Source organism: Aplysia californica, unplaced genomic scaffold (assembly GCF_000002075.1).
Source record: "Aplysia californica isolate F4 #8 unplaced genomic scaffold, AplCal3.0 scaffold00313, whole genome shotgun sequence".
NCBI lineage: Eukaryota > Metazoa > Mollusca > Gastropoda > Aplysiida > Aplysiidae > Aplysia > Aplysia californica.
In genome coordinates, this window is record NW_004797583.1 from 156,115 (window position 1) to 172,017 (window position 15,903).

Consider the following 15,903-nt stretch of genomic DNA (forward strand, 5'->3'; position numbering starts at 1 on the left):
GAACCATCTCTTACCGTGCAGCCGACCTTTGTTTCGTTTCATGTGAAGTTTCACGGGAATTGGCTGGAAATTTTTTGAGTTATCGAACTGGGAGGAAAGTTAGTCACATTGAGGGCCTACTTTCATTTCTCTGACTGATGTTTGTTCTTGCAACACTTTTTCAGTATGATGGCAGCATGTTTAGTTTTAGTAAGAGTTTTACGGCACTTGCAACACAATAAGGTGCCGAAGATTAGATGTGTTATAAGAGAGTAACAAAAACAAAAAAAGAGGAGAGGTCAGGACGAGAGTTGTTTCATAGGAAAGAAGGAGCAAACCACACCAGAAGACATGCCAACCACCAACTTGGCAGCACGAAAAGCAAACATTTTTCAAGTGTTTCACGACTTTGACAGTTCAGAAAATTAGGATTATGATATTTCAGACCATGAGGATCCTGATTTCAATGCAAATGAGCATCAAAGCGCTGATTCTGACGGAGAATGCTCTAGATCTAGACTAGGCCTTCAAATGCAAAATTCTGCTTTGTCTGGAGCCCTGCTTTTTTCCCACTGAAGCGGATTACACATATGATTACAGCATCAATTACCTGCCTATTCATGAGTCGGAACTTTTTATTCATTTTGAAACACAAAACACATCAAAAGACTCACAAGGATGATTTTTTTGGGTGTTTTGCTGGGTTCTTTTTTAACACAAGACATTACGTCAAAAAATGTTGGCGAGCAGCAAATTTTAGCACATTTTCCCCAAAATTATTTCTAAAAAATTATAAAAGACATTTCCTTTGTGTTGTTGCATTTTTTGTCCTATTAGGCAAGTTTAGATCTGCCATGAGTGTATAACTGGTGGCTGGATGTCTTTGGGAAGGGCGTTGTATGAAATATCGAAATTCGCGCAAAATGCCGGTGTCCAGTACGTGCAGACACGTAAAAGGCCCAGTCTCCAGTGAGTTAACGCAGCTTAAGGGGGCTCGGTACTTACGGGGCGACATTTTTAACTAAAGACAAACTGGGACAACTTTTGTCACTGGCAGTAAGTATGAGACTTACTTTACTTTACTTTTCCGATCCAGCGGCCATATGGGTTCTAGCCCTTCGGTCTGTCGATATGGCAAAGAATTTGCAGGTTTTAATCAGCCGTGCTTTGTCGCTGTATAGAGTAAGTATGAGACAAAAGATTCATGTTCAACTGTTGACACACTCGATTACATCATACGAGCGCCAAAGGGTGGATGTCAACAGAGAAGCCCTTACAGGGAATCAGGCTTACTCTGCTCACCTCTCTAGCTTCAACAGCACAAAGTTTGCTTCGATTATCAAGGCACCCTCGAAACAGCGGGTCATACGAGAGTGACCAATATACAAAAGAAGTAGAGAAAAAATGACGATAGTAAGGGTCAGGAAAGAAAAAGCAGCAGTTCCCTGTTGCATTTCAGGCACGGTTATGAGCATGACACAGATGAATCAGCCCATTTACAGTTCTACTAAGCATTATAACATGTTAATATACCCCCTTTGGGAATGGCATAAAGACACTTCAGCCAGTAGCACCGCCCGGGGGCGGGGGGAGGGGACCTGGGTCTGAAGTGCCCATTTTCACTATCGTGTCTTTAGTCGAGATAACCTCTGAGGGACAGTCGCGGCAGGAGGCGATGGGTTAATAATGGGACAGAAGACAGGAGGCAATGGGTTAATAATGGGACAGAAGACAGGAGGCAATGGGTTAATAATGAGACAGAAGACAGGAGGCAATGGGTTAATAATGGGACAGAAGACAGGAGGCAATGGGTTAATAATGAGACAGAAGACAGGAGGCAATGGGTTAATAATGGGACAGAAGACAGGAGGCGATGGGTTAATAATGGGGACAAAAGGCAGGAAGCGATCTCTCCTCTCTCTCTCTCTCTCCTGGCACTGTGGCGTCATAAACGGTCAGCGATGCCGATAGCACGCAGGAACTCAACACAAGCCCTGGGGGTCCTTGAAAAGTGCCGTAAATGGGTTACTGAAATGTCCCAGCAGATGGGTTACTGAAATGTCCCAGCAGATGGGTTCTGCAGGGGTCATTGGGTTAATAATGGGGACAGGAGGCAATGGGTTAATAACGGGGACAGGAGGCGATGGGTTAATAACTGGGACAGGAGGTGATGGGTTAATAACTGGGACAGGAGGTGATGGGTTAATAATAGGGACAGGAGGCGATGGGTTAATAACTGGGACAGGAGGTGATGGGTTAATAACTGGGACAGGAGACGATGGGTTAATAACTGGGACAGGAGGCGATGGGTCAATAATAGGGACAGGAGACGATGGGTTAATAATAGGGACAGGAGACGATGGGTCAATAATAGGGACAGGAGGCGATGGGTCAATAACGGGGACAGGAGGCGATGAGTTAATAACGGGGACAGGAGGCAGGAAGCCTGAACATGACACTGAGGACGAGTCGCACGCCTACCTCCATTCACAGGAGGAGCCCGGATGGCGCTGGTGACGAGCTCCTCTATCCGAGGCGTGACCCCCAACCGCTTTGTATCCACGTCCAGACCTTTCTTCAGGGCCTCACACATGTGGCTCACGATCGAGGAAGTTCTCAAGCCTCTCTTGGAGGCCACTTCTTCCTGTACGCGGAAAGACAAATACTAGTCACTGAGTTTGAGTTTTAGTAAAAGTTGCACGGCACTTGCAACACAATAAGGTCAACAAATACTAGTCGTTGAAGGCATGGCTTGCAAAAACATCGAGAGACTACAAATTTTATTAGAAATTACATCAGATACAAGGCAGGTAGTATCGGGCTTGGGCACAGACAATCTTTTTTTTTTTTTTATAGTAGAGGTTTTACGGCGCTCGCAACTGCATAAGGTCATATGAGAGCCAAGGGGTGGGCGTCAACAGAGAAGTCCTTACAGGGAATCAGACTTACTCTGCTCACCTCTCTAGCTTCAACAGCACAAGGTCTACTTCGACTATCAAGGCACCCCGGAAATAGCAGGTCACAAGAGTGACAAACATACAAAAGAAGTAGAGGAAAATGACAATAGTAAGGATTAGGAAAGAAAAAGCAGCAGTTCCCTGTTGCAGATCAGGCACAGTTATGAGCGTGACATGATGAATCAGCCCATTTACAATTCTACTGAGCTTGAACGAGAAACGTCCCCCCTTTGGGAACGGCCTAAAGACACTACAGCCAGTGGCACTGCCCCGGGGGTTACAGACAATCTGAACAGGGTCGTAAAATAAAAGCGGAATAAAGCAAGAAATTCAAAACACATCAAAAAGATGATGTTGTCTGTTATCATACCTATAATTTACAGTAAACCAAAATGTCAATGACCACATTTTACGAGTCTGTGTAGGAGCATAACACCCTAATAGACACAAATAGGTCATTTCTAAGTCACTGATAAGGGAAATGGTGACAGCAACAGTGGGAGGACAAGAAAAACCTCACAGAGCACTAGGGCTGGATCCTGCTAGCCAAATTTGAGAGTAGCGATTCGCGATTCAGTCGGCTTCATCGCGAGCGCTCGTGGAACTGTGGCGGAACACTGACTGAAACAGAACAGTGTCATATCAACGCCACTTGGCGAGCGCGAGTCCCACTCTTGTTGTTCCGCCATCCTCTCCGCCCCATACCCTTTGTTGCGCTGCTCTATCAACTGACCTCAATTAGTGACCCCAATAAATTCACCCCACCCCCCCACCCCCATGATTCGCTAAAACAATGGCTCCATAAAATTCCTTCTATTTGTTGGACCCTGTTCATTTTGTTTTAATAGGGGGGTTGGACTATACCATCTTTTGTAAAATAAGGGGAGCCGTACTAAGTGTTCCGTTCTGTTCTTGCGCTCGTGACTCGACTCAACAGTAGGTTAAACAAGCCACAAGGTGGTGACAGCGACAGGGGAGTGAATCTGGAATTGTTTGGGGATACTGTTCTGCGTTCCGCTGAAGTGAATCGTGAATCCGCAGGCAAGAGTGGCGATTCAGTTCCGTTCTCGCGCTCGCGACCCATTTGTACAGAGCACCAAACCACAAAGATGACGCTGAGCACCATTTGTGGGGCGTGCTGACAAAATGTGTCTCGAAGTGGTGGAATCAGGTGCTCGTCAATTTTGGGGCATATGGGGTTATTGGTATCATCTTAAAGCCTGTTCATCTGCCCTCCTTTCGGTGAAAAAAAATATCCATCTAAGTTGAATAGAAGTCAAGATATTTGCGATTGAAGGAGGTCACAGTCGCCTCGTTTCAGAAGAAAAATTAGAAAATGGCTACCAAAACTTGATAAGTTCTATAGCCTGAGAGTCATTGGAAACTGAAAATGTGAATTTAATCAATGTTTTAAAGTAAAATCCACACAAAAATATGTTTTTAAATGGACATGAAAATGTTGAGCCAAAAAAAGAAAATTAGAAAAAATTTGCCCATCTGCAGAAAAAAATGCAGATTTCTTTGATCTCAGTATTTTGACGAGCGCCGGATTTCACCAGGATGCCTAAAAAATGAGTTACTTCTCGCCATCCAAGAATGGAGATATCAGCCGAAAAGCGACACTGGGGTCATATTTATAGATTTTCAATTGATGCCATATTGTTCTAGTCTACCGTGTCTTTTATTATTCGACACTTACAAATTGTACAAAACTCCACTTGTAAAGTTGATGTATCAATTTCCATAAGTCTAAAATCCGAGAAGTAACCCATTTTGTCAGCACACCTCACATTTGTTCTCTGTAGTAAAACTCACTTCACAGGGGACATAAAAAAATCAATCATTCAGTTGCCCATCAACCGTATGAAGGGACTGCAGAAAATGAGTTGGAATATTTCAGCCCAAAATCGATTTTTTGACTGTCCATAATCTTGACAGAATGAGTTTGGAATAGTGTCCATATTGACTTTCAAAGCATGATGAACTCTTGTTAAAAAAAGCATGCCTGTACGTACAGTCTAACCTGTGACTTTCAAAGCGTGATAAACTTTTGTTTAAAAAAAAGCATGCCTGTACGTACAGTCTAACCTGTGACTTTCAAAGCGTGATAAACTCTTGTTAAAAAAAAACGCATGCCTGTACGTACAGTCCTGCTCTAGCGACCACCTGTCCAAGACGAGCAATTGTCCAAACGACCGCTTCCCACTTCATCCCCTCGCATTAAAAAAATTATAATGACAATGACAATCTTTATTCATCTCGCAGGGAGAAATTTGGCTTGGTCGTTTATAATGGCAGTAGATATTACAAAAGTTAGGTGCACTCACGCATACGCACAACAAGACAAGACATTAGTAAATACATGTCTCACGTGCTAAAACAACCCGCTACGTAAAACATTCTCTCTCTCTCTGTTTCATTTATAGTACTGTGTGTTCAGTAACCTCACAGCAGCTGGTACGAATGAATTTCTATATCTGTCTGTCCTTGCTTTTTTTAGAAATGTAAAGACGCTGTCTAAGATAAAACATCTGTCCAAAATGACCACAACTGCTGTGGTATCCACCAACAGCTCCAAAAACCTGTGTAAGACAACCCGTGCAAATCTCTCGCTGTCTGACACGTACTGCGTAGCCTAAAATTATCAGAAGGGAATGTTAATGTTATCAAAACAAAAGCATACCTGTCATAATGATGTACTGTGATATATATGTAGGTGTATGCCAGACTGTGAGACTGAAGAAATAGCGAGTGAGAATGAGAGAGAGAAAAAGAGAGGGATAGAGAGAGAAAAGAGAGAGATAGCGAGAGAGGGAGAGAGAAAGAGAGAGAGATAGAGGGAGAGGGAGAACGGAAATTTTTTTCTATCTGTATAGAATTAATGTTTTAATGAATGTTTCTAGTTACTCACGTTTCAACTTTATTTTGACTGTTCGTGAATTTTTATTGCATTGTATGTTTTTAGTGAACACATTTTCAACCTCACTGCGAGACTGTTTTTCTGGTATAAAATTTTACACATATGCATTTATATTATATGTATAATACTTTGTTTTACGTACACCTTTGTTTCGATTAATTTTTAAGATGTGATGTCTTTTTCATTGTAATGCACATTGAGCATCTTTTAGGAAATGGAAATGCGCAGTATAAATGCTATTTATTATTATTATTATTATCAAAATAGAAAAGACACCACCCCTCCCCCTTCCAAGCAAAAAAAATAAAATAAAAAAATAAAAAATTGGGTACAAAAAGCAAAAAACATTTTAATAGGCCTTGTGGCAGTTTTAAGTCTGCGACCACCTCCAATTGAAACGTGAGAAAGGAATGGCTTTTTTTTTCCTTCTTAATTTTCAACTGACCTGCCCAAGACGCCCATCCGTCTAAAAAGATCACTTTTGTCCTTAACACTGGGAGGTCATCTTGGGTAGGTTCGACTGTACTACACACACTAGTTATTTGTGAGGCATCGTGGTGAAATCAGGCGCTCGTCAAAAAAATGAAATTCGACAAATCTGTATTTTTTTGGCCGATGGTTAATTTTTTTCTACTTTTCTTTTTTTGACTCAACACCTTTTAAGTCCATTTAAAAACACGTTTTTATGTGGATTATACTGGAAAACATTTGATTTAAGGCACAAAAATGTACATTTTCAGTTTTCAAGGACCATCAGGCAATGGAAGTTACCAAATTTTGGCGGCCATTTTCTCGCTAATTTTACCTCTGAAACCAGTTGACCCTGACCTCCTTCAATTGCAATTATTTCGACTACTATTAAACATAGATGGATATTTTTTCCCCAAAAAGAAGGCAAATGAACAGGCTTTAAGATGATACTGATAATCCCAAATGCCCCAAAAATGACGAGCGCCTGATTCCACCATGTCGTGACACATTTACAGAAGTAGAGTCTTACCAAGGTGAGGTTCTGCAAGGCAAACAACACATACGACTGTCTTTGGGTTTCTGACAGTTTGAACAGATCTGCCACCAAGACCGACTGCACATCACCTGACTGGAATGAGACATAAGAAAGTGAAACCAATTGAATGAATATTTTGTGTATTTTTGTTTTGGTAAGTGTTTTACAGCGCTCGCAACTGCATAAGGTCATATGAGAACGCGGGACACATGAAACATTTTCAGTAGGTAGGAAATTTCGAATTTTGTCCGATTGGCGGCCGAAGCCTACTCATATTGATTCTGGACACCCAGGGGATCTTTAGTATGCGCAACTTGCACTTATTGCTACATGGCATTGGACAGAAGGGCGAGAGCCCAGCTGTTGCTGGATAGATAACAACAACAACATCATGATGCATGTCTGTGAGCTGCTATTTGCTGACGATTGTGTATTGCTTGCTCATGAAGAATCCAGTCTGCAAAACTGATGATCTTTTTTCAAAAGCACGTGAAAACGTCGGACTCTTATTAAGCACAGCAGAGACAGAAATTCTTTTTCCAGTCTGTCCCTATTGATATGCAGACCCATCTGGAACCAAAATATGTAACATAACACTGAACAATGGCAGTAGCTTTAAATATCTTGACAGCACATTGTCTTTAAATGCCTGCTTCGAAGCTTTATGTTGGTTTTTCTTTTGGTAAATGTTTTATGGCACTCGCAACTGCATAAGGTCATATGAGCTCGCGGGCCACATTAACATTTTCAGTGGGTAGGAAATTTTGAATTTCGCCCAGGTGGCAGCCAAGGCCTACTTTTATCGATTTTGGACCAACAAGGGATCTTAAATATGCGCAAATTGAACACGGGACCTCCGAGATTTTTCGCCCTCAACCGAAAACGCTAGATGTTAGATCTTACCTACCCTAAGATCAGGGGTGTGCTGAAAGACAGCAGTAAGAAGGAGCCAAGGAGAAACAGTAGAAAGGCTGCAGAAAGAGTCAGGAGCCCAGAGGAGGGGGCCAAGGGGGGTGGGGGCAGAAAGTGGAGATGAAAGCAGACAATAGAACATTTTTAGAGAGCAGGAAAGGAGGTAAAAGTAGAACATTTTAGAGAAGAAAATTTTCCGTTGCATTCCGGATTCTAACTCTGGGGACCCATTGAATGAGAGGCGATCGACCACGAGAGCCCCCTCGCTTTATGTATGAATACAGCTACTGAATACAAAGGAGAAGCAGACAGGTAGGTACACTGAAACATAGCATCAAGGAGCAGTAACTGCATTAAAGGCAACAAGGAGCTCTCGTTGTCTAGAAATTAAGGTGTTCGCCTGTCATTCAATAGGTCCCGGGTTCGAATCTGGATAGCAAAGTAAATTTTTCTTCTCTAAAATTTTCTCTTTTCACGTCCTTTCCTGCTCTCAAAAAATGTTCTCTCCACTTTCTGCCCCCATCCCACCCCCCTTTGCCCCCTCCTCTGGGCTCCTGACTCTTTCTGCAGCCTTTCCACTGTTACTCCTTGGCTCCTTCTTACTACCGTCTTTCAGTCACACCCCTGATCTTATGATAGGAAAGATCGACACCACTGTAACACCTAGCCTTCTCGGATAAGGGCGAAAAATCTCGGAGGTCCCATGTGCAAGTTGCGCTTCTTAAAGATCCTATGGTAGTCCAAAATCGATCAGAGTAGGCCTCGGCTGCCACCCGGGCAAAATTCAAAATTTCCTACCAACTGAAAGTATTTAATGTGTCCTACTCGCTCATATGACCGTATGCAGTTGAGAGTGCCGTAAAACGTTAACTACAAAAACACAAGAAAAGGCATCAAAAACAACAGTTCTTAAATGTTAGTTTTAGTTTTAGGAGAGGTTTTACGGCGCTCGCAACTGCATACGGTCATATGAGCGCCAAAAGATTAGAGGTGTTACAAGAGAGTAACAAACATAAAAAAGAAGAAGGGGAGATAAGGATGATAGGAAAGAAGAAGCAAACCCATCAGAGCTCCCGCCAACCACCCACAGTTCTTATGTGAGTGTGTGGGGTGGGGGGCTGGAAGTAATTAAGTGCGATACAGAAAAATCAACATTATCTGTCTGTGTGTGAGTGTGTGTGTGCGTGTGTGTGTGTGAGATTGTGAGTGTGTATGTGTGATCGTGTGTGTGTGTGATTGTGTGTGTGCATGTGCGAGAGAGAGTGTGTGCGCATGTGATTGTGCGCATGTGATTGTGAGTGAGTGAGTGTGTGTGTGAGGGCGTGTGTGTGTGAGTGATTGTGTGTGTGTGAGATTGTGTGTGTGTATGTGTGAGTGTGTAAAATAAAGCACTTACAGACAAATCCACAGGATCCGGAAAGTCATCTTGTTTAAGAGAGTGCTCTTCACTAAACGCTTTGATCACAGATGTAAACTCACTGCCAAACCTTTGAGCTTTGACTTCCGAGAAGTCTTCTATTTTGAGCAACGAAGCCCGGGTGCATGGCCTGAAAGGGAAAAACCATAAGAGAACTGAGTGAAAATGAAACAACCAGATTTCTATTCAACCTGAGAGATTCTTCTTTACTATATGTGATGCAGCATGGTGAAATCAGGCGCTCGTCAAAATAATGAAAGAGAGGAAACTGGCATTTTCCCATAGGTTTGGTCATTTTTATTGAATTTTTGTTTTTAGGCTCAACACCTGTAATGTTCATTAAAGAAGACATTTCTGTGTGGACTTTACTGAAAAACATTGATTAAAGGCATAAAAGATGTAAATTTTCAGTTTCCATGGACTCAAAAGCTAGGGAAAGAACGCAATTTTGGCGGCCATTTTCTTGCTTATTTTACCCCTGAAACCAGACGATCCTCATCTCCTTCAATCGCAAATATCTTGACTTGCATCCAAGGTAAATGGATATTTTTTTCCATCAAACGCAAGGCAAATGGACAGGCTTTAAGATGATACCAATACTTCTGTATGCCCCAAAGTTGACAAGCAGCTGATTCCACTGTGTCGTGGCACATATGTGGATACATTACCATCCTAGTGCCACTAACAAAAGGTCGCTTTAAAGGACAAGCGGACTAACCCAGATTTTGGGGGTTTCCAGAAATCTTGACTTACACCAAAAGCGGGCATTGCCTTGCCTATAGGAGAAGTTTGGTTTCATTGGTGTGTATATTTGTTTGGTAATAGAGAAAACTCTCCTTGTTTTTTTTAGAGAAACGGAACAAGAGTTCAAAAACTTAAACTTCGATTGATTGTAATAATAATAATAATAATAACAGATAGTAAAGTAGATAGATAGCATAATTTGTATAGCGCATATCCCCCCCCCCCCCTCCCCCTCGACAGCAAGCTCTATATATGAGCTTTACACTATAATACTATTATTTTCATAGATCTGTCTCGATCTGTATCCTTCGATTTGTGTTTGTAAAATTGGTTGCTTTTAAGGACAAGCGGGCTAACACAGACTTCGGGGGTTTCCAGAAATCTTGACCTACACCAAAAGTGCTCATCGCCTTACCTATAGAAGTTTGGTTTCATTGGTGTGTATATTTGTTTGGTTTCATTGGTGTGTATATTTGTTTGGTTTCATTGGTGTGTATATTTGTTTGGTTTCATTGGTGTGTATATTTTTTGGTTTCATTGGTGTGTATATATTTGTTTAGTTATAGAGAAAACTCTTCTGGTCTTTCAAAGAAACTAAATAAGAATTCAAAAACTTAAGCTTTGATTTTCTCAAAACAGCATTTTTTTGGGTTAGCCTCTTTTTGCTTAAAAGCGACCTAATAGCCTGTGATGTCAGAGAAAATTATACGATTTCACCATACTATGTTGAATAATTAATAGTAAGTGTTAAAAAAGAACTTGAGAAAAAGAGGACATATCTTTTCATTTGTCACGTATGTCTATCAGCTTTTGCCTTCCTATCATTTCTAACATTAATCACACCTTGCTCAAGTCACGGTGGTAAATATGAGATTATACTGCGCTCACCCTTTCAAATGTATTATAAACTCTGATTAAAACATAAAAACAATAAAAATTATTTCAAAATTAAAAAAAAAACACTTTAATAGTGAATTTCTAAATAGACTTCCATAGACGGTAAAGTGTACAGAGCTTGCTGTTAAATGGGGATACGTGCTAATCAAATGCTGCTACAGTGGAATCTTGTTATAACGAGAGGGAGAGGACTTATCCGAAATATCCGTTATAGCCGGATTCTCGTTATAAGGGATCCAGTCATAAACTCGAGGGAAAAATAATTAAGTAGGCCTAATCTGTGAGTTGGGTGTTCTGTTTATTTCTTTTTGTTATCTCCTCTGATGGTGATTTTGTTCAACACAAACTCTAGATTTTAATTCTTATTTGATCGAAAATCGAATCAGGTTTCTTTCTCTAGTGCTAGTGATGTTGACAGTTCGCGCTGGCGGTCAGAAAGAAAGGGGTAACTCACCTGCTGTGTTGTCCCCCACCCCACCACATCCTGTGGTGCGTTCCATCTGCTTGCGCACATTAGGTACACACCACACCCTGCCCACGTCACACATTCGCTCCATCTATCACAGCCCTGTGACCCCTCTATCCCCGCATCGGAGAAGCGAGAGGCCTGGTAGGCCTAGATAATCTAGCCAAGGCTGGCCTATCATGCGATGCCTTTTGCTTGCCTGCGCATGCCACACCCTCCCCACTCATTCGCTCCTGCCTTCATTGTTGGCACACGTGGGCTCTCCCATTCTTTGTTTCGCTAGATTATCCAAAGTTTCTCAACAAGCAAGGTTTTCCAAATATTGACCTATGCGCTGTGTACAGTAGCCGTTTTATTCTGCTATAACCCACTCGCGTGTTTGTCTGATTGTGCTATAGCAGTATTTTATTTACAAATATAAAGAAAGGAACAAAAAGGCTTTTAAGAATAGTGTCTTAAAAACTGAGGTCTCCTCATTTCAGGACTTGTTTTAAGTGGACTCTACTGTAATAAATATAAATGCTTTCAGATCATCATCATCATCTGGTGCCTTGCCGACTGGCGTGGGCGATCATGGACCTTCACTTCCACCTGTCTTGCGTTGCAGCAATGGGGTCCGTTCTTGCTGCTCCCAGCCATGTTGTCAACTTGTCCAGTATCTTTTCCCTTTGTCTGCCTCTCTTTCCATCAAACTTGCCTGTTGTTACAATATTCTCAAATGCTTCTTTCCGCATTGTGTGTCCAACGAAATTTGCCTGTCGTTTTCGAATATTCGTCATAAGCTTTAGGATAGAAAGGTAAAAAAAGACTCAAAACAAAGAAGAGATTGTTACCTCAATTTAGCCATATCCAAGAGTTGTTTGTTGCTGGCAATGTTGTGCGGAGTGAAGCCGGTCTTTTGTGCCATGTCGTTCCTCAGCTTCAGGAGTTTTGCATACAGATCAGACTGCAACTTTTGAGTCTTCTCATCCACCTTTGGAACGGGACTCTCAGCCACAGCCACGGGTTTCGCGTTGCTGAAGGAGCTGGAGAAGTTTGAACTGAGTTCTCCCGACAGATAGCTTGACCCAGAAGGTGCGACTGATCTGTTTAAAACAGAAAAAAGAAAAAGAAGACTTTAAAGTTTACAGACAGTCTTGTTTTCTAAGAAGAAATGCAATTATTCCATGCAAAAATCACAGCAGAATGGAGCCTGGCGATAAAAAAGATGGACACCACATAACAAGATTTTTAAACGTCAAATCGAGACCATGATGTTCATTTGGAAGCGGGCTGTTTTGATCTTGTCTTAAACAATTCAAAGAAGAAAGGGATACAATATCCAAGCAGAAAGACCAAACCAAACTCAATTTTTTCCCCCCAGTGTAATGGGGAAGAATTTATCCATTACTTCACAGATGTAGGGAAAAGACTAGACGATAATCTGGCAATGTTGCGAAGTAAGTTTAGTTTTCTTAAGAGTTTTACGGCACTTGCAACACAATAAGGTATATATAAGTGTTGAAGATTAGAGGTGTTCCAAGAGAGTAACAAACACGCAAAAGAAGGAGGGGAGATAAGGTCGATAGATGTTTGATAGGAAAGAAGAAGCAAACCACACCAGAGCACCCGCCAACCATCCTCTGCAAAGTAATGGAACACAATAAATTACGGGACAGCTGAATACTTTGCAATATCATAAAACCCTAGGTGAACAAAGCAAAAAAACATGTTTATGGTACCCATCCAAGACAACAGTAACTAAATAGCATATCAAATAAAAAGAATGTTGAACATTATTCTTTTATGAAAATACTGAATATTGCAGGGGTCTTTCCACTGCAGCAAAGAAGAAATGTCAAAGACCTACACCTTTTTTTAAAAGGGCATTGGGCCGAAGGGCTCATGCTCAAAGGCTACTGGATAGACAACAACAACATCCGGCGGTGGCATCTCTTCAGGGAGGATTCAGGGAGGTTGGACTGCCTCACCCGCTACCCAAGGGAGGCGGTGGCCCTGGCGAAGAGCACGCTCTTTGGGACTCCCAAACACTTCGAACGGATAGGCTACACACACAACAACAACTAGGGTCTCAGGATTACGTTGGATATTCAATTTTTTTAAAAAGCAAAGATAACACCAGAACTAAATAATAACTCACTTCAAGGTGATAGAGACCGACTTCTTCATATTGCCAGCCGTTTCCTCTTGTAACAGATCCTTACTTGGTACAATGGTCAATTTACACTCCTCTCCAGACCTCTTGTAGTCCTGGAGCCAGGTTCTTGCCATGGGAGTGAGCTCAGTGGTGGAGCCAAACCCTCCCTGAACAGCCTTTTCCTTCAGATAGCCAGCATAGACCAAGCATTTTCCTGTTCCCAAAGGAAATATAAATGTCTCACAACACTTCATGACTTAAAAAGCTTATCACGAAGGAAAAGTATAGATTTTTGCAATTATAACTGAAAAAGTAATCTAAAAAAAACAAAACAAATGAAGCATTGGTACTAAATAAAGTTATTTCAAAATCTCAGTCATCAATTGTAAAGATAAGCGGCAGTCTCACCTGGAGTCAACAACCATATCATCTAGTACTTTCCACATCTCCAAAACCCCCCCAAAAAACCCCGAAATGAGGTGTGCCAATTTTTTATTATTAAAACTAGAATTCAAACATAAGCTATCTCTCTGTAAAGTGTATGCTTCATTTTCTTTTGCCATTTGGCAGACACAAAAAAAATTGTGAATACGTGTCCTGCAGATCCTACATATTGACAGAATTACAAAGCAAAGACATACCCAGTAGCATGAGATACACAATGAAGTAAACTCAAACTGTTCTATGGAGGAATATGAGAGTCATTGTGGTGAAATATTTGTTTTTTTGGCTAAACATCATTTATGTCCATTTATAAAAACATTGTTCTGTGGATTTTACAGAAAAACATTGATTAAAGTAACTAAAATTGTTAATTTTCAGTTTTCATGGGTTCTCAGGCTATGGAAGTCACCAAACTTTGGCAGCCATTTTCTAGCTAATTTTACCTCTGAACCCGGTGATCCCCACCTCTTTCGATTGCAAATATCTCCACTTCTATTCAAGATAGAAGGATATTTTCTCATTCAAAGCAAGGAAAATGAACAGGGTTTAAGATGAAACCAATAACTCCATATGCCCAAAAATTGACGAGCGCCTGATTTCACCGCATCGTGACACTTATATCATTGACATGAAGAAGAAAGCAGAAGACAGTGGTGCTTACCAAAAGCAGTCCAGAACTTCTGACTTCTGTACCTGTAATTGTATTGAATTAGAACGGACATTAGTATTTTGAAACACTAATACAACAAGAATATTCTCAGGGCATGAACAGATGATATGCACTATCATTACTAGTAAGAACAATTTTTGGGAAACAAGATAGGAGGTTTTTTTCATCATCAGAAGGATTAACTTTGTAGTTTTTGTCAAAAGGAGCCATGATCGCTTTTAATTGTCATGAAATTAAATGAAAATGTCAAAAAGTTTACAACTTAACAGCTCTGTATGAAAAGCATGGGATTATAGCCCTACATTTTGTTGTCAATACACAAGTCAAGCCCTTTATGGAAAGACACAGTGCATCTGGCATCTACCTTTAAAGCATATATAAGACCATGATTCTGTTTATAACCTCAGCTTTGATGAAGGCACTAACACTTAATTTGTCAGCAACATTTAATGGGTTGCGAAGTCACAGCATACATACAGCAAAAATAGATCTCAATAAAGTGAAAGAAAAAAAGTACCCATTACAAAATCAAATAAAGTCTCTTAAATATTACATACAGTATGAATTAGAACAGAAATGAGAGAGATCTCAAAGCTTAGAAGTTCAGATTGGTGCGAGTGTGTGGTAGATGTGAACATGTAAATGTACGTGTGTGTGGTAGATGTGAACATGTAAATGTATGAGTGTGTGGTAGATGTGAACATGTAAATGTACGAGTGTGTGGTAGATGTGAACATGTAAATGTACGAGTGTGTGGTAGATGTGAACATGTAAATGTACGTGTGTCAGTGGGAACAAGTACGTGAGAGTCTGTTCAGCATGGTACTATGAATTCTTATCACAAATGTACTAGAAATGTGGGCTTCTCTGGTGATTATAGAATGAACTAAAAGACAAGTAAAACCTCATTTTGAACAGTCACATGACGTCCATGCCTCTGGGCTAGTCTTCTTTGAACTGAAACAAATACAATTCTTTAGGGGTACTTACTTTCCAGATCCAAATATTTTGCTTGACTTAAACTTCTCAACTTTCTTATTAGCTGAACCGGTCAATACTTGAGTAGGAACTCCAAGCCCATACCGACAACCGGTGACCTGCAATAACACACAGTATATAGAATGCTTATGTAGAAAATTGTCTTTTTTATGACTTCCCTCTATCACAGCTCCATCCTACATAGGAACTGTGACAAACATTCAGATTCCAAGTAACAGAATTTGAGAATCCAATATTCAAACATAAATGGAATTTAATAATGTCCAAAGCATAAAAGAAAATCAAATCTAAAGGCATCCAAAAAAATCCATCCAGTTCTATGTTGAACAAATATTTTCCACGGAACAGAATAACA

At 40.8% G+C, this 15,903-nt stretch overlaps 1 protein-coding gene across 2 annotated transcripts in view; it reads right to left on the minus strand.

Moving 5' to 3' along the window:
- LOC101858284 (Werner syndrome ATP-dependent helicase homolog) overlaps positions 1-15,903 on the minus strand; it is a 56,727-nt gene that overhangs the window by 4,024 nt on the left and 36,800 nt on the right. For both annotated transcript variants that reach the window (XM_005102092.3, XM_005102091.3), the window contains exons 18-24: positions 15,540-15,646; positions 14,541-14,572; positions 13,439-13,649; positions 12,132-12,383; positions 9,171-9,321; positions 6,857-6,955; positions 2,461-2,623 (exon numbers count right to left, since the gene is read on the minus strand). In XM_005102092.3, coding sequence (XP_005102149.1) covers positions 2,461-2,623; positions 6,857-6,955; positions 9,171-9,321; positions 12,132-12,383; positions 13,439-13,649; positions 14,541-14,572; positions 15,540-15,646 — 1,015 coding nt within the window. The remainder of the gene's footprint in view (positions 1-2,460; positions 2,624-6,856; positions 6,956-9,170; positions 9,322-12,131; positions 12,384-13,438; positions 13,650-14,540; positions 14,573-15,539; positions 15,647-15,903) is intronic.